The following is a 19,389-nucleotide window of genomic DNA, read 5'->3' on the forward strand; positions in this document are numbered from 1 at the left end:
AGCCTCAAATACAAAATGGTTTTTAACAAATAAACAATTTGTTTCTCTGAAGATTCATAAGCCCCTATTGTAACGGTCAAATCTGTCTAACATGAGAGGCATTCAGCCCCAATCTGCTTGCTCAGCAAAAAAAAAAAAAAAAGTCCTGTAACTAAATCAACCCTCTGAAGCCCCTTTTGGGATGTGAAGATGCCCGTCAGCAGAGTTGTTCCCCACATCCCTGACAAAGCAAAGGACGGAGGACATAAGATGTCATTTGATTCGACAAAAACGCAGCATCTGACAGCATGACTTGAGATCGATATCCACTTTCTGTACAATTACGGGAGGTGAGCTCTGAGGATGACGGCAGGAACTTATAGCAAAGGATATGCTCCTCATTCTATTACACAAAAACACAGCTCACAACATCAAAGAGATGGCAGAAAGATTTTGGGACCAAACTCAACGGGCACTGAAGTTCGCGCACCAGACTGACTACATCCTGCTTCCAAGGTTTCACAGACACGTAGACAGCCCCGATCCTTAACAGCAGCTGTGACTAAGACTTAAAGGCTAAGGGGACAGACTGAGACAAAAAATGTTGTTTTTCAAGAAATGAGTTGAAAAATGACATGACAACACATGGATGTACTAATTAAGAAAAGAAAAAGAAAGGCAGGAGCACAGGACCGGAGCATGTTCCAGGTGGGATGGCCTCTTTACTGAAGAGTACGACGTAAATAAGTAAAGTCTGGACCATGAATAAATAAAAGTAACACAAAGAAAAGCTCTGCTGACTGAAGAAGTCGTGTTGTGAGTGACACACACGGGTCTGACTGCTAGCAGAGAAAACCTTCTTTTCTGCACCGCATTACATTTTGCATACAGAGCGTTTGCCGCATTTTCTACAATGTCTTAACAGGAGAAACAGGCGTGCCATGAGAGCCACGCTGATACTGGAAAAGACTCACACCTTACCTTTGCTACATTCAACACTGGAAGAAAAGAAAAACCCTCATCTTCAACTTCTACCGATTATTTCTGTGTCAAAAACTCAAGGAGTCTGAGGGGGAACCAAGAAGGTCAGAGTCACACCTTAACCCCACCAAAAAGAGCCTGAGAAACGTCAGCGTTAATCTTCAGAAACCGCATGGATGAGCTGCAACAATGAGCCATGACTTTCAGAGCCACGAACTGTAAAAAAAAATATGAACTTAAAAAGCTAAAGCAGGAAAAATTCATGCTCCCTAACATGCAGCAGTCCTGGCCTGCAAGCACCAGAGTATTTTTGCAATTCTTCTTTCTTATGCTGCGTTTAAACTGAACGCAATTTGCGTGTCTATTGCGTGTCTGCAGTTTTTTAAGTCTCTGTGTCCCACACAAGTCAGAGGACGGAAAAAATATGAAAATAAGGATAAAATTAGAGACCTTTTTATTATTGTCTTAAGAAATAAGAAAAATATCATAAAGTTCAGGAGGAGAACGATGGAATCAATCCTCCATGATGGAATTGGATTCTACCTGCTGATTGAGTCACTGACCTTGTCACATACCCAAAGCTGAGTCCCTGATTGGTTGACGCATCGTGTCGTCCTTGCCAAAGATTTTTTAATTCATGCAGATCATGATCATGCAGAGATCATGTAGGGGCAGGTGTGACGACAGCTGGAATGGTGTCAAGCTCCTTTCCAGCCTGGATCAGGAACAGACAAACGGGAAAAATAGCCGGATGGATGTGGAAACTGTCCTGACAGTTTTCTGAGCTGTCATACAAAAAAACAGATCTTCATTACTGGCATCCAGTATTGAGGGTTTCTGGGAGATACCCCCCCCCCCCCCAACACCCCCCCCCCCTCCAGAAAAGGAGAAGAAAGAAACAGATCCCTCCATCTGAAACCAAAGGAAATAAAAAGAAGAAGCAGGCTGAGCTGTCACCAGCGAGCACATCAAATGAACTGTTCTCTTTATTTGTACTTTGTTGTTCAGCTAACTCCAAGCACCCCCCCTTATCATACCCCCCCCCCCACACACACACGGCCTGTGTGACTCATTTTCTGTCTGAGTGCTAAAATACTTTGTGAAGTTTGAAGGTTGGATTGCTATCTTATATCTTTTTGGGTTGATTTTTGGCACACAAAGGCTTGTGTCTGTGTGTGTGCGCACACGCATACACACAAAAACGCACACGGTTGTTGTCAGTTTCCTTATTTTCAGCTCAGATTTTCCTCACTTTCCGCTCGCCCTCTGTGCCGGCATCACATCAGTGTTATGATGTGAACAGATGGAGTTTGAGCTGATCTTTAGTTTTCAAATGGGTGTATGTCGTTGTGTGTGGTGTGTGTGTGTGTGTGTGCGGTGCGGTGCACGGTCGCTCTGCTAGCTCTAAGATGTAACTTTGCCCCTGTCGCTTTGTTCCAATGAAGGGCTTCCGTTTTACACACAGTTGGTTAATCAATTATTCATTCAAATTATTAATGCAGAACTGCAACAGTTGAAGAACTACTGCAGCATTCTCACTAAACCTGATGTGAGCAGCGACTTCGATGCTTCTCCAAAACTGTGTTAAGAACTCTGACGCTCATGCGATCAGAGACTCTCCCGTTATATAAACCAGGAGCTGCGTCTCAATGGCGCTGCTTTCAGCTGTACCTCTGTCTCTCTTTGACCCAGTTTGAACGTATTCAGGAAAGAATTCAAGACTATTAAATTACTCTGTTCTATAAAGATAAATGGGAACACCTCAAGAACTTAGTATTACTCCCACTTTAAATGTGGGCTGCATTTGGCCCACAGGCCGGAGTTTGGATGCGCCAGAGGTATAGGATATGTTCCCTTTATTTTTTAAGTTGTGTATGTTTCCCCATCAAGCCTCTCAAAATGATCAAATAAAAACATAAACATCTCAATCTTCAAATAATCCCTGCATTGTGTTGGAAATAACGAATATTTTGGGACAATTACAAGATAATTGCTGTTTTTTCCTACGACACAAAGCATACAAACTGCTCCCATTTCTATCACGACTCAGCGCTTCCATCATTGCGGGCTAATCAAGGCCCGTCTGAGACAAATTTGAAGATCCTTGTCCTAATTCCATCAAAGATGCGTTGCAGCTTCAGGCGTTCAGACATCCAGGCGGTGCTGGATGTTATTCTCTCATTAGAGCAGAGAAAACACACAGACATCCGTTTATAATCACCAAGACATCAGCCGTTTAATCCCACAGCTCTGCAGAGAGGAAAGCTTAGCTAACTTTCAACACTATTTAGCTCGCTGGATTCATCTGGTCTGGCTTTGAAAGTATGAGGGAAAACGTGCAGCTACGCTGAAGATCACGCACAACTTCCTGACTGAAACACCCTCCAACGATTCCACAGGCAAAGACGCTTTTGCACAGCAAAGAAAAGTATTTTTAACTACAGGAAAACAAAAATATGAAACGATGTATGAGTTCAAAGTAGACAATTAGTCTTCAGACTATTTACTCTGCTGAATTCTTTGCATGAATCACTCTGTCTGGAGGACTTGCATCCAATGCATGGATCAGTGTCAAACACAGCATGCGCTTCTAGTCCAGAAACGTAATTATGCATCAGGTGAACCCACATTTCCAACTACCCCTTTGAAGAAACCACAGTTATCCAGTCATTAAATCCTGAAACTCACTGAGGAGATTGAGGAAGCCAGACTCTGGTTCATTTCTGACACCAGAAATTCAGCAGGGGGTTCCTAATTACAGACACATGATTCAAAAATAAATATCAATACAAATCCACACCACAGCATCCAAGCTGTTTAGATCTGGACTAAAAAATTAAGCTCAAGAAAATCAGGAAAAAAAACAAACAAACATATTTTAGGGTTAAAAATATTTCATAAAAGATTGACCACAGGTTATATAAAGAATGATTTTACTGTCAGCAGGCTGACTAATGTCTCTAAGACTTGCAAAACGGAGATGAGTTCAGTGTACACTTTGTCTTTGTTCTCGGATAGATACCTTTGCATCTTATAAGACAATACCCAGAGTGGATCAGCATTAAATCCCTATGTGAACCAGTTTGTGCATCAAATTGGTCTCAATTTAATAATGCACATGAGTACAAGGCATTAGAGAGGGGTCAAAACATCAGTGTTTGCACTATATAAAGTCCCATAAAAATACAGTCTTTTAGTCTTACAAAATAGATAGCAATTTCAAACCACGATACTGCACTAATAGTTTCCAAAATACTTATTAGTTTGAAGTAACTGGGCTAAAATATTCGTATGAGTTAAAAATAAACAAAATAATGGTTGATTTTTATGAAGAAAGGCTGATATATGCTATATGCAGAACTGCCTTAAATATTAATAATACACAAGTGTAAACGTAAAGTGTACCCCAAACAATTAAACAAGAATTTTATTGGTCTCATTTGAAGATGTTCGTGTAGCTTTACAAAACATAAAAGTTTTGACATTTAGAAAAATAAAGGTTTTCTTACATGAAGCAATTCCGAAACGGCAATGAAATCAAACATCAAACATGTCGGTGAAGGTTCTTGACGATCCACGTGAGGTCTTAAAGCTAAGTCCAGGTACCATGAGTCAACTTCCAGACAAATAGGAAAATAGCTGAAATCTTAGCTTTAGACCCACGTGGATTTGGTTCCATTTAGTACAAAAGTTTGAGTTAGCGGTACTCAAATGACCACTTCAGAGACAGATGTCAAAAAACAAAACAACAACCGGACCCCAGCAATGAGTTTGTCCACAAAAATCTAAACTATTTAAAACAAATGAAACAAACAGGGTTGCTGGAGCCTATCCCATCCACAGTAGGGTGAAGCCATGGTAAATCCTGGATGCTTTAAAATATATTATTGGCTCTTAGATAAATATTTACGAGCAGCATATCTATACTTCAAAGCTGCTTTTCAATGCCGTTATTTGAAAAAAAGTGTGTTTAAAATGTCAGAGATTGTCAGGTAATCTCTTAAAAAACTACAGATATTTCTGCCTGTTATGTCCAAGCGGAGCTCATGACAAAAGGAGTGGTCCTCTGTGGTGTTTGGCCTTTTTTCAGTCTCACGTAAGTAACCTTACCAGGAGAAATTACAGTTGCACAGTTCAGGATGGATTATAAATGTGTGCGTGTAAATGTTTAAAGACAACCTAATACTAAAAGTATTCATCTTACTTACTAAAAACCACAACTTTCTTCTTTAATGAGTTCACGAGGACCAACGGTTAAAACGTGTTGAACTCAGCTGGGACGCTCCATCAAAGCGTCCTCGCCACACATTTCCTCGGGTTCCTGACGCGCTTCCACGGATTTACGGGAGTAAACAGACGAGCGTTTCTGATCAGCTGTCGTGATCTCCAGCGCGGTCCTCAGGCATGCTCATGCAGCTGAGCGGAGGCAACTGATATCAAAACCCCCTTTGAATCCGTTCGTGAGATGCATATCAGCCCACTGAGACTTTTCTTCCAGTAGTTTCTCTCTATTCAGTATGAGAAATATTATTTACAGGCCCAGCAGTCCTTCTCTTTCAAGGTCTGTCAATCCTAAAAAGGACACATAAAACCTTTTATATGAGCATAAATATGCAAATCTGGAATAAATCGAAGTGCTGAGAGCATGAAAGGAAATAGGATTTGGGCATCCAAGAAAATTATAGAAGTATATAAAGAAGATATTTTGTAAAGAAAAGGTTTTATAGTTTCTTTCACTTTGAACTCATGTGACAAAACATCTCTTTTTCAGCCACAGTCTTAACGACATGTGCCCGACACTTTAAAATATTTCAGAGATTCGCACAGCGAACTCCGTAGTGCTATTCCAAATGGATTTGCTAAGAAAACTACATGCAGATCTCAGTTTTCCATCCGTGCTGACTGAGAAAATGTAAATTGATGTAAATCAATAAGCTCAATCATTCCCAGATAGTCAGCTAACCTCTGAGCTGCTTTGTTGAATGCATACATTCTTCCATTCGACATTTAAAAGGGAGGAGGGTTTAATAATTGTCTTAAAATGGCAATGGCAGAAACATTTTTCTTTTTTTATTTAGGATTCCTTTTCCAGGACTTAAGATGTAGTCACATGCAGCCATAAGGGGGTTGACCCACTCAGGTTTTCTGGGTTGGGCTGTGGAGGATTGTGGAGATGAGCGGCTGCATCGTAAGAGGAGCACAGGTTCTCTTGAGGCTTATTGAAAATGGAACGTACCATTATTGTGTGTGTGTGGTAAGTGTATTAAAAGTATTCGTTGCACGCACCTATGAACTTCAGGTGATGCTGTTGTATGGTGCATCTATTAGGGCTAGAAACCTATAAAAGGGTTCAATTACATTTTACAATGGACAATGACAATAAAAGCACATCTAATCTAATCTAAAAGGCCCGCACTTGTTATGTCACAGGAACAAGCAGACAGCTGGATCCAAATGCAGCAGGTTTATTAGCTCAACTAAAGGTCCACAAAGCAGGAAAGTTCATCAAACCACTATGCAGTCACAAAAATGGCGAGAATTTGCTCAGAAAAACCAAATAGGATATTTTATAACACCACAAATCAAGGGCAAACTAATTCAAACTCAGCAACTGTGCTGGAGAATTTGCATGGCTAAGGATTCTAATCAGACATTTATTTTTTGGGAATGTGAGAAAATAAAGCTCTTCTGGGACACCATCCACTTTGCTTTATGTGAAACACTCAGGTATAAGATACCCCGAACCTGTCTTGTGATGTATCTGGGTTACTTAAAGGGAACTGTACATAAAGTGGACCAAAATCTAGTAAAAGCTCTTCTTGTGGCAGCAAAGAAAGCCATGACTAAGAATTGGCAGAAGGCTGAAGCCCCAACATGTCAGCAATGGATGTATGTTGTGGAAGAAATCCAAACAATGGAGAGACTTGTATACAAACTAAGAATGAAGGAAGAACAATTTCTGAAGGACTGGGAAAAATGGTATATGTACAAAACAAGAAAAGGTTATGATATATAGTGAACTTTGTGTTCAGTATTCTGGAAAGGAAAAAATTTAAACCTGACAAACTCTACTTACCTTCTTCTATTGCTTTTTTCTTTCTTTTTTTTTGTTTAATATATACTGTTTCAATGCTTCTAACTTTGTTCATGTTCTTAAAAATAATAAAAAGATATTTACAAAAAAAAAAAAAAAGTCCACAAAGCTAAATCAGGGTCAGGCAGTTTCAAGAAGAAGGCAAGTTCATCAGAGGAGAGACGGGGTAATCAGGATCCAGGCGAGAGTCGGGCAGGCGGAAAGCAAACAGTCAGGAGACAGAGGATCGGGTTCAAATATAAAGCTCCATAATGAAGGCAGAGTGGCACAAACAATACTTTGCACTGAGCTTGACTCAGTGCAGTGCAGTGCTTAACTATGCTGTGGTTGATGAATCAATGCGGGTCAGGTGTGCGGCATCCAGGAAGTGTGTGCCGGGGGTTGCAGTATGGCTAGAACTCTGGGGACGGCTCCCGTCGGTGACCAGAGGGGAAGACAGGGTTCTGACATATTACCTGAACAGCACTCACGGGCCTCTTGGGCAGTTTGCAGGATTTGGTGGGGGGTTGAGAAAAGAAAAATCTGTATGACACTCCTGCGTCCCACCTACTTTAACCTGACGTACCTTTCCATGATGCACAGGTGTTCAATACAACCTGTCGCTCGCAGCATGCCCATAAAAAATGTGCATGAACGTTTTGGCTCACAGAGTGGTCTACAAGCTGGATATTTTGTGCGGGCCATCTGCATTCCCCGTAAAAGGGGCAGCTGCGGACAGCCCATATTTACCCATAGGGGCAGTAGGGACTAAACTATTAGGTACAGTCTGCACACTAAAAACTCTATAAATAACCCAAGTTGGGTTGGTTTTTAACTCAACTACAAAGTTAAAAAGGGACTATTCTTTTCTGATTTTCTTATGGAAAAAAACAAACATACATTTGGTCCAAATGAAACAACAATAACCCCAAAATAAATGAGTGTTGCTTCAAACAGTAACCCAACTATTCCAACATGACAAACCCCCAAATTGGGTTTAAGAAATAACCCAAGTGTTTAAAGAGTGTGTTCTCCATTTTACCCTGTGGATGATGTTGACCTGAAGCTTCTACCTTCTCCACCAATTCCATGGTTGGTTCAACATTCCAATCAGACGCAACCACTGGTAGAGGGAGCTTCCCCAAGCTCGTGATCTACATGCATGTCTTCTAAGTGAGTCTTCAGATGATGGATGTCTGCTGCTGCCTCCGTGAAGATTGAGTGCAGGACGGTTGATCATTCAGCATCAGAACAGATCAAACTGGATATGTCAGAAACGTCAGTGGAATGAGATGCAGAACCGTCCATAAGAGACGGAATGACATAGAAAGACAAGTAACTGACATGAAGATGTGTCCTCAGCTGCCGTTTTTTTCTTTTCTATTCTATTACAGGCAGATCAGTATTAATGATGTGCCTTTTTTGTTTACGTGATTTGGAGACAAAACTGGGCTGATGGGTTGAAATGACAACCCAGAGGGCCTGAAATTTCAAAGTGGAACTACATTTGCATCCTTTTCTCCAACTCTAATTCTGTGTGTTTCTATCCGCCTTCCATCTGTGGTGAAACAAGATGTCGCATTTTTCCTCTGCTGCCTTTCACTGCTAACCAGAGCCAGCCACTCAAATGACAGTACAATTACTCTGAGGTTAGAAGAAAAATGTTGTCATCCAAATATTTATTAGTGTCTGGACTGGTCATATAAGTAAGTGAGCATTTATAATCCTAATGTTTAGGATTTATCATCTAAACCTTCTTCAGTTCCTTTTGGCTTATTTATAAAGCTTTGATTTACAACTGGGGTTAAATATAAGATAAAAAAATAAATAAATAAACCAATCAAATTTGTCCGAATCTACGGTACAGACATTGACAACGATCATGTCTAATATTTTGTCAGTTAGTTTTCACTAGAAAATGACGTAAAAACTTGTCTTCTCAGGATCTCTACTTTTTGTTGCACTTTTATTCTTGAGAAAACAGGAAAAAAATATATTTTCTTTGGAAATTATGACAGGTTACTAATCTTTTTAAGGGACTTCTAAGTTATGTCTGACTGACAAACTTTTGTAACAAAAGTGATCAATACTAAATTGATCACGATCATTTGTCATTTCGGCCCACATCTCTGATGAACTGTTGTGATTTTCTACTTTAAATGAGGAAACATGTCATCCAGAGTTCACGATTACTCTTAAGAAAACAGTTGGGTTTCTTTTTCCCCTATGTCCCCCTTTTTCTTTTATGTTTTTCTTTTTTTTGGGACATTCTCGTTCTCTGGATTAATCCACTTACATCCAAATAATCCACAATAATTATCCAATTCAACCCAGACTAAGGCAGACCTGAAAAGAAAATAATTTAAAGTAACCGAGCAAAACTGAATCTTCTCTTTTTGGAAGGTTCCCTCTAAAATTCAGAATTAAATAGCAAAAAAATGCAATGAGTGAGATGCAGTTTTTTTTAACTCATCGTTTATCTAAGGTGCTGTAAGAAGTACAGTTTGTCTCAAAAGGTTACTGTAGGAAAAGTAACTGAGTACATGTGGCCGACTACTTCCTGTGGTTGATGCTAAAACGACAAATTACTAAAACCTTCGTTGTTTTAGGTTTTGCAGAAAAAGGTTAAAAAAATCCCAGCAGGTTTAACAAACTGAGGCTGTTGTGTTCAAACCTGCAACATAAACAAACACCCCAGGCTGTAAGAAGTTCTACATTAGCTAATAAAGTCTTTGCACGTCTGCTGTAAAGGTTTTTTTCTAGCTCTTCAGTTGTATGGAGCTGCAGCACCACTTCAAAAGCAAAGCAATATTTATTTACTCATCTGCAAGCCCAGCGGCCGCCATTTATAAATCAATTAGCATGCATTCATGGGATAATCTGCGACCTTGTAAATGTTATCCCTGTTTGATATGTTAGACAGCACCGTGGCCGCTCTACCGCTGAATTCAGCTGTTGACAAGATTCACGGCCTTCATCCAATTGAAGGAAAAGCGGACAAATGATGTTTTTACACAGAAGCTGCAGCGAAAATACTGACAAGCTGCTCTTTAGATGAGCATGTTTCATCCTTCATGCAGTTCCCTAATGCCACAGTAAGGTGTACTGGCCCCTTACTGACCACGTCAGAATGCTTCGCCCACAGGGTGTGCAAGCTTATGCAAGTGCTTGTAGGATGTTCACAGAAACTACGCTCTGATTGTCTAATTTCCTCATTTCTAGCAGGAGCACACTTATCAAGTGAACAGCACTAACGGGCTCCCTGCGCAGTGTGCAGGATTGTACAACACCCTGTAATCTCACCCACTTCACCCTAACTTACCCATGCGTGTTGTATAATTGTTCACTCCAATCTGTCACCTTGATAGAAAAACTGTCCATAAACATTTTAAGCAGTCTATCACTTTGATATTTCATGTGGGCCCCCTGCGTGCCCCGTACAGGTTTGCCCATTTTTTATCCTAAATAGAAAGGATACGCAGATGGACCGCATCCACTCGTAAGGGCAGCTGTGAATACGGCATAAGACCAGTCATCTTTAAAAAAAAATAAAAAAATAAAAAGAAGGGAAACTATTTGCCATAGAAATTCCTTCTTGTAGAATTTTTTAAATGTAAAAAATCATTGCAAACAAACAGAACATTTTTTTCTGCTTAAGCTGCACCTTCATAATCATAGAAAGCAGAGGAACGTAATGAATGGGAACTACTGAATGAGGAGGAACCTCCACTCTGCCTGCTTAACCAGCACTTATAGCCATTAGGGCTCACACTACTGGGACCTAAATGAGACTAAGAGAGCAGATGCTTTGTCATCAGGGGGCACTTAACTTTGCAAATGTTCAATGATATAAACTCTGCGTACTTCTCCTGGGCTTAAAGGCCCCATTTTTCATGTCTGCCTGCAGACTTAACATTTGATCTAACTAGTCTCTGATTCTACCATTAAAGCTGAGACCTTTTTCTTTATTGATTCTCAGCGACGACTCACACCCAGACGTCCGCAGACCTCCAGCTTCATGCAGCAAATGATGGCGGTTCAGCTGTTGGACGACGCAGACGAGCAGAAGTGAGCGACTGGAAACAAAACGTTCTCGAAACAAAACGTTCAAACTAAAAACTGCTTGAGGGGTCCTCAATTCAGATAAAATTACAAAAATTAGGATTTTAAATTTGTCATCTTTGTTTCAAAAATAACCAATTTTTTGAACAAATTGTGAAACTGCATTTTTTAGATTTATAAAGCCCCATATGATATTTATCATAATAAATATGTTATTTGAAAGTTGCTTTAATTGGGACATTCATATTTAAGTACAAAAGATGAGCAGGGAGCAGAACACCCAGAAGCTATTATCCTACCTCAGTATTTAAAAAAGAAAAGAATCTGTCAGTTTCTCAGACCTGCGTATCACATTAAAGAGTGCATTTTTTTAGAGGTTTTATTAACTGACAGTGTGCAGCCCTTAAATTCAGTTTCTTGCTAAAAACCAACAATTTCCATTAAAGAGTTTCCTCAGACAAAAGCGGCGTCTCATCTTATTGTACTATGACCCCAAAACAACTACAGTCAGCTGAACAAAACTGATGTCTGATCCACCTCCTGACGTTTTCAGGAAGTTAGGGTCAATACACCGATGCAAACATGAACTATGAGATGTTTTGTCACAAAAACCCCTTTATGAAAGTGCAGATATTGAATTATATTGCTGTGTTGCCTGAGACTCAAAAACATGACAACTTGAGTTTTAGTCCATGTCCCCTGCCCACACAGATTTCTTCAGATTGATCTATAACCCTTGTGCTATCCTAGGCACTTTAGCATTGGGAGTTGGGTCATCTAGACCCACTAGACAGTGCGCTGAACATTTTTTCTTCAATGATTTGTGATCTTCACTGGTGTCCATGGATTACATGAAATCTTTCCACCTTTATCCACCTTTGTCATGGTAGGAGGAACACATCAATGGTCATCTTGACCCCATAGGATAGCACAAGGGTTACATATGTTTTCATGTTTTTTTTTATAAGAATTTGACCACATTCTGCTCTTTTTAGTTCTACAGTCTGTAAGTAAAATAATAAATGATGTAATAGATCCACAAGAGTACTCAGAAATTATCCTTTTTCTGTAGAATGGAGAAAAAATAATGTCATTATCCCAAAAAATTTATGAAAGTGTAAAAAGCAAAAACCGCTTTGAAAAATAGCATTTTTTTTAATATGGAGAAAAAAAGGCTCCATATGACTACATAAATGTGATAAACTCAATTTTTTTGCTAAATTTCACACTGTAAAATTGAAACAGACAGAAAAAGAGCTAAAAAGCCTGAAATTTCCTGTGTCGATGAAACGAGGCAGCACATAGTGTGCCGGACGGGGCGGAGGACTGGTTTTGTGATGGATGTTCCTCTGCTTGAGTGGCAGTGGAGCTTCACTCGTACTCTCAACTCGCTGCCGACGTCTAAGATGCAAATCTGGACGGCTCACAGAGTCTCTCATTTTCATGGCCAGTCATACTTGCAGCGGTTGTCCATGTGCAGTCACTGCATTCACAGAAACCGGCTTTAAAGCTCAGTAAAACCTTTTTTTTTTTAATTAATAACAGCAACCTTTGTAAAACCGTCTGCTGTGAAAATAGTCTTTCACTGAATAAATTTAAACACCCCAATAGCTGCCATTAGGACATTTGCTTGCATCTTGTATGCCATCATTTACATTGCAAACAACAAAGCTCTGGGATTTTCTGCCTGCATGTCTCACAGCAGCTTGATGATCAACTCTCACTGAGCGAGACAGACTCCTGCTTTGATTGAGCGAATCAGTCTGGATGTTTCCGTTTCCTCCATTTGTCCCAAAACTCTAAACTTGCAGCTTTAATGATGAAATAATGAGTCTGCAATCGTACAGTTTAGACTGTAACTCATTAAAGAGCAAATCTTTACTTCATGAACTTAACTTCTTTAATTATTGCTTATAACCGACAGTTTTGTTGAATGGATTTAAAGGAAGCAGCCCTCAAATTAAAAGACTATGAGGCATAAAAGTCAGCTTGTTAGTAGTAAAACAGCTTAAATGTTCTGACTTAACAGGAAAATGTATGAGGTGGAAGCAGAAAACAAACCTAAGAAGCTGAGGCAGAGGAGGCTAACACGCTTTATGCAGTCCAGCTCCACTGAGAAGCAGGAGGGCATCCTGCAATTGTTCTTCAGAGACACTCAAATGTCATCTGATGTGAATTAGAGACGTGTCAGGAGGCAGTTTGCCGTATATGTGACCTTTGTTACTCAGCAAATCCATTTTTGACATTTCACTTCTTTACTTTGGGCTTTTTATTTTTGTTTTTTTTAATAAAAAGTCACATTTTTACCCAACAAACATTACCGCTTTTCCTTTACTTCTCTCCATTATATTAAAAGTTCCTATAATATTTAAAGCTCATATCAGCCTTGTAACAGTGAACTGTCTTCCTCCTGAAAGAGTTACTGCACTGCAAAAACACAAAATATCCCCAAGTATTTTTGACTAGTTTCTAGTTGAAATATATATTTTTACAGGCAATACAAAGATAACTTATCAATATTTTCAATTAAATGTGAGGATTTGCTGAGATATTTAAATATCTTTGAGTCCTTATTCTAAGTTGCATCTCTGATAAAGCTATTTTTTACTCATAATTTTCTTATAATTCGGAATATTATCGGAAAATGTGTATCTTTATTTGAATTGGTCTAGAAATAAGGATAGTTGTACTGTTGCAGCGCTTGAAATAGGATGGGGGGGGGGGGGTTGAGCTTATTTAAATAAATATACCTTATTTTTCTCAGTGCACGCTTATTTTAAGAAAATACTTTTAATTATCAGAGCATATCTAAATATGAGTGTTTACTTAATTTCAAGATCAAATTTTATCTTAAAAAAGCAGGACATCAACTTATTTTAAGAAATCTTATTAAGACAACTTCTGCTAGTTCTATTGGCAGATTTCTTTCGACTTAAAACTAGGGGGAAAAATATTTTACATTCTATTTTAATCTATCTCCAGGTGGACATGTACTCATTTCTAACAGTGTTGCATGAGTTTCACAACTATTCTAAATATAAATTATGTCCCTAACATACAGGGATGTTTGACTTTTTGATTATTTATGTACTTTTATTTGGACAGTAAGAAAAATTAGCTTAAAAACGTTCAAAATAAAAGCAAAAGGTTATTACTGTTGAATCTCTGCCCAGATTAACTTTTGGAACTTTGTTGAAAAGTGGAATCTTAGGAGTTTTACAAACTTTAGGATTATTTGTTTTGGTAGGGGTGTGTTGCAACACACTTCATAAACCTGCAGACTGTGTTATGGATGATTTCCCCTTAACTTTGTTATACATCCACCATGATCCTCCCTCCATCAAAGATCCATGATGTTAAGTTATTTCATAGACTTCTCATGAACTTTGTTCCTCTTTTCTGCAGTTTGACGCTCATATTTGTTTTTTGGTTTTACATAAACCTACTTGTTTTGCATTCATTTATTTGTTTATGTGTCTCCTTTCACTTTCTCAGTAAGTTTCTATGAGCATCAGCAGCTCTGCTTTGACTTTTGGATTTTCCTGATTTGGTTATGTCGTTTTCTGTTCGTGACAAGTTCCGTGCTCTCCCAGCTTCTGCAGGATTTTGACTGATTCTTGTCACATCTCACAATATGTTTTATTTTTCTCACATCCGCCTGTGTTCACATCCTGCTCTCTCATTTGTTTGCTCTTTCAGTGACCCAAAACAACAAAGATTCACCAAACTTTACTTTAGAACTGGACCTGCAACAGTTTGCTCTCATTTCACCTTGAATAAAACCTTAATCTGTATTTTTTTAGGTGATAATTTATAACAGATAGGTGAGTAACTGTATCGATCAATGCAATGTAAGACAGCAGTTAGTCTTTTCATTAAACTGCATGAGGCGGAAAACTGTCAGCTCCTAATACACGTGAATATGATGTGGGCTATACTTGAAATAATGTTTAGAATAGCAAATATGTGTGCAAACTGATCAGTTAGTCTCTCCTGAGGTTAAAATTGGATTTATAAGGAGTGCTGCTTTGTATTATTATGAAATGTTGATGTGTAATTATTTGAAAGAAGGTTTGGTTTTGAAGAAATGAAAATATAGATTTTTCTTTCACACAAAACAATGAAGGCGAGTGACCTGATTTATAAAGGTTTGTTGAATCTGTTTTTTTTAAGTGCATGAAGGTTTCTACATGTTCATTTTGCTTCAAGGGTTAGAAAAACGTAAAAAAAAAAAAAAAAAGGTTTCTGTCATTCAGAGGAACTGGGCTTTGGTTTTGATGTTGTTGATGTTTGAGATTCAACAGCTCTACAAATCACAGAAACAACAATCGGTACTTTTCATGAGAGCAGAGACAATGAAACCAGAACATCCAAGTCAAAGGTCAGATCTGTTGGAGACCTGCCTAATTGGTTTCTCCCTCCAAAGTGGCAGAGAGCGGCGTGGAGTTTACGAGACTTCAAAAGTAAAACGGCTGAGGCGGCACAATTCAATCATCGCACATTTGAGGCCAGTTTGAATTGGGGACGACTTTAATTTTTGCAGTTCGCCGTGATGTAATGTTTACGTAACTATTTAATTGTTCCAAATGATTCTGAATGACTTCCAAATTGCTGAAAGAACTTGAAAAGTGGATGCAATCAATGACCAATTCACTCAATTTAGCTGTGAAACAACAAACACTTACTGTAAAATAAAGATTTCCTGATTTTGTTTATTCTGATCCTGTTAGTCTGATTGGAGTTACTCACTCAACTGTGTCCTCCCAGCTACACCACTGCCTCTGATCCAGCATCTGCATGTCCAACTTGAACTTGGCCAGGCAGAACTCCTCGATGGCAAACTCGTAGTGGGACCCACAACCCTGAACAGACACGCACTGAGACACTGCTGGGAAAAGACACAAAAGAAGGAAGAAGAACAATCAGGTTTGAAAAGGTTTGAAAAAAATAAACCAAGTTGTTGAATTGGCTTTTATTAAATGAATAAAGGTTTGTACATGTTTGTTACTTCAAGGGTTAGAAAACAGTAAAAAAAAAAGGTTTCTGGCCATTGTGGATCCTGCAAGTTCAGGCTACAGGAGGAAAACAAAAACCTTTTGAAAACACCCTGGTTTTCTTGGGACAGGACTCTTAAAATGCATCTTTATTGCTTAAGTTCTCATGGTAGAAAGCCCAACTCCATCCCTGCTACAGCTCATGCGTTCCTTCCTGAGTAATTATCTGTGAAGGATGACCACTGCTTGATTAAAGTTGGTTTTTCTTCATCTTCTTGATCTTCTCCTCCTCACCGCTGCGCCCACAAAAGCACTGAACAAGAGCCAAGAACAACCAGCCTCACGCTGAAAACTTTAATGAAGTTGGTCAAATTTTGTTTTTTATTGGATAGTAAGTGTAACAATCACAGTAATTCCCCTAAATTATTATGCAATTAAAGACTAACCCTTTAGAATAACAACATCATGGCCAAATAAATAAACCGTAACCACTTTTTAAGTTTGGCCAACTCAAAGATGGTCTGTTTTCATACAAAATAATCATATGTAACTGGTGAACTATAATTATCCAGGACTTTAAAAATACAACATGCATGCCGGAACATAGCCAAACCGCAGTAAAGTGACTCAGAAACAGATCATTTCTTTAGCAGCCTGCTCACCAGTACTTCAGATGTCAGAAAGAAAACTCCTGCATCATCATCGCTCTTCTTCACGGCAGAAGAACGATGATGATAAAGCTTTTTTTTAAACTTTTGTTTGTTCTCTTAGACTTCCACTCTGGTGGTTTAATCTTTTATATTTTTATGAAGTTTGTCCTACAAACAGGAGGTATATATTTACACCTTTTGCTCTTTTAGCTCTGGAAAAATAAGCTGGTTTGCACCTTAAAAAATACTTACTTTTTCGAATTCCTAAAGGAAATTCATGATAAAGATGCACAATGATTTATTTTTAGTTAGTGCTCCACAGTTTTGTGAATTATTCATTGTAATTTTTTTTCTACAGTGACTTCAGTCAAAGAGACAAATCTATAACCCAGTCGGGATGTCTTTCAAGCAAACCAACGTGTTTCCTCGTCAGCGGAGCGCATTGGATGAGCAAAGCCTCCGGGGATTCTCTGGAGACGAACACCCCCGGAAACCACACAGACCGAAAGCTCAGGTTCCAGTTTCTGAACAGAAATGTTAAGCAGACGAGTCACTCGCCTGAACAAAATCCAACTGTACAGCCACCACTAACTGCAGACAGACAGAGCAGCCAGTCTCCATCTTTCTCTGTGTTTTAAAGCCACTGACAGTCCCCGAGTTTGTGTCTTACAGTTTTTATCTCTGATTCTTAAGCTTTACTTCAAACAGACCACATTCCAGCTCCAGTTGATGGATGCACATGAGAACCTCCACCAAAAACGTCCCTCATTTTAGTCTAATAATTCAAACTTGTTGACATAAAAAGTTCTTTGAAGTCCATGAAAATGACCTTGAGGACTTAAGCTACTCAAGAATTAAAAGTTCTGGTTTAGTAATCCTCCTCCTTTACTCTTTAGAGCAGCTGTGCCCAAATCCAGGCCTCAACGGCTGGCCTCTTGCTAGCTTTTCAGAAACTCTGCCTTATCTGCTGTTGATTACCTGAATCAGATGTGTTTAGCCAATAAGAAGCTTCAATGGCAGGATAAATGGAAACCATGTGGGACACTGGTCCTCGAGGCCTGAATTTGAGCACCCTGCTTTAGAGAATCGATTTATGCGGATCTTATTCAGTTTAGTTAAACGCAACCAGATCTGAGATAATGATGCAACCCTGATGGTAAATGACTTATTTATAATAAAATGGTCCTGAAAAAGGAAAATAAAAATCTGTCTGATTCAACGAGAAGGTTTGGCTTTAAGGAAAGGACTCCTTTTCAGCCTTGGTCATATGTACCTATACCCATGATTTTTGGGTTGTCTGGGCCCGTGGAGAGTTGCAGAGAGGAGCGGACGCATTTTAAGGGGACTGCAGGTGTGTCTTAAGGAACGTCATGGAAATGGAACGTACCATTGTCAAGGTGTGTCTTAAGGGACGTAATGAAAGTGGAACGTACCGTTGTCAAGGTGTGTCTTAAGGGACGTCATGGAAGTGGAACGTACCATTTTCATGCATTGTCATGCATCGTGAACCGTTTGTTAGGATAATGTAAGTTGCACACACTTATAACATACGAGTGATGCTGTTCCACCCATAGAGCAGCTGTGACTAAGACTTAAATTTTTGGTCAAAAGGGTTCAAAAACTCCAAATGTTAAACAGAGAGCCAATAAAGTACTCAAACCCATTTCAAACTTTGAAATGCATCCGGATCAGTGAGACAGAGCAACACCGGAGTCTTCCTCACTAACATCCAATTCAGGGAGTTTGTAAATACATATTATAGATGTCTATGTTAAAACCAAAACCAGCTTTTAAACTCTTGAAGAGATTAGGCAGAAATCCTTGCAGGAATGCAAAGTCTTTCCTCTCACATGTTGGATTTTCTATTTCATTACATAAAGGGCAAAAAAATCCCTGTAGAAATGATGAATAGTGCAAAGCTCATTAGTCCTATGTTGCCTGAAACACACATAAATCTAAAAAAAAAGAACTTGCATGTATTGTTTAAATGTCTCAATTATCTTTTAAAGTGTAAATGTTTGCCCTTATATCTTATGAAGGATTTTTGTTCATATGGTGAGAAACTCCACAACCTGCATGCTGGAAACAACACAAAATGATCAACCTTTGTTTTAGTCTGACACACATCTGCAGGATTTCTGAGGAAATGATCGCAGCAAAAGAGATGGATGATGGTGTGACCGTGACGGAAAAAGCATTAGTAACCTGACGTGTCCTGCTTCGCTGGACTCCATCAGGTGAGCAGCTTCCCTGCTGCCACGCACTAAAAAAACACAACATATCACCAAGTATTTGTGTCTGGTTTCCAGTTTAAATATCTTTTAACACTTAATATAAGACAAAACTAAAATGCTAGCAACTTTTCAGTGAGATGTAACGACTTATTGTAAGAGAAAAAAAAATCTTAGTATCTTGTTGAGTCATTTAAACTTGACATTTTCTTTTAAAGACACTTTATTTTAACTTTACCTAATATGGTGAGTTGCCTGGGTTCAAGACAGACTTGTTTAATTTACAGAAACTCTGAAGTGTGCCATAATTAACCGATAAAACTTATAGAACGTATAAAAATTAGAAAATAAAAATAAATACAATTATTACGAATGCAATTTTTCAGACATGTGATTCCTTCGGTTCATCACAAAAGCTC

The 19,389-nt window shown here is 38.9% G+C and overlaps 1 protein-coding gene across 2 annotated transcripts in view; it reads right to left on the reverse strand.

Annotated features, from left to right (window-relative positions):
- Positions 1-19,389, reverse strand: part of ramp1 (receptor activity modifying protein 1) — a 71,142-nt gene that overhangs the window by 4,445 nt on the left and 47,308 nt on the right. The window contains exon 2 of one of the 2 annotated variants that reach the window (XM_004081990.4): positions 15,845-15,983. In XM_004081990.4, the coding sequence (XP_004082038.1) occupies positions 15,845-15,983 (139 nt within the window). The remainder of the gene's footprint in view (positions 1-15,844; positions 15,984-19,389) is intronic. The other variant, XM_011489960.3, reaches the window with a different exon arrangement.

This window comes from Oryzias latipes, chromosome 21, assembly GCF_002234675.1.
Source record: "Oryzias latipes chromosome 21, ASM223467v1".
NCBI classification, from domain to species: Eukaryota; Metazoa; Chordata; class Actinopteri; order Beloniformes; family Adrianichthyidae; genus Oryzias; species Oryzias latipes.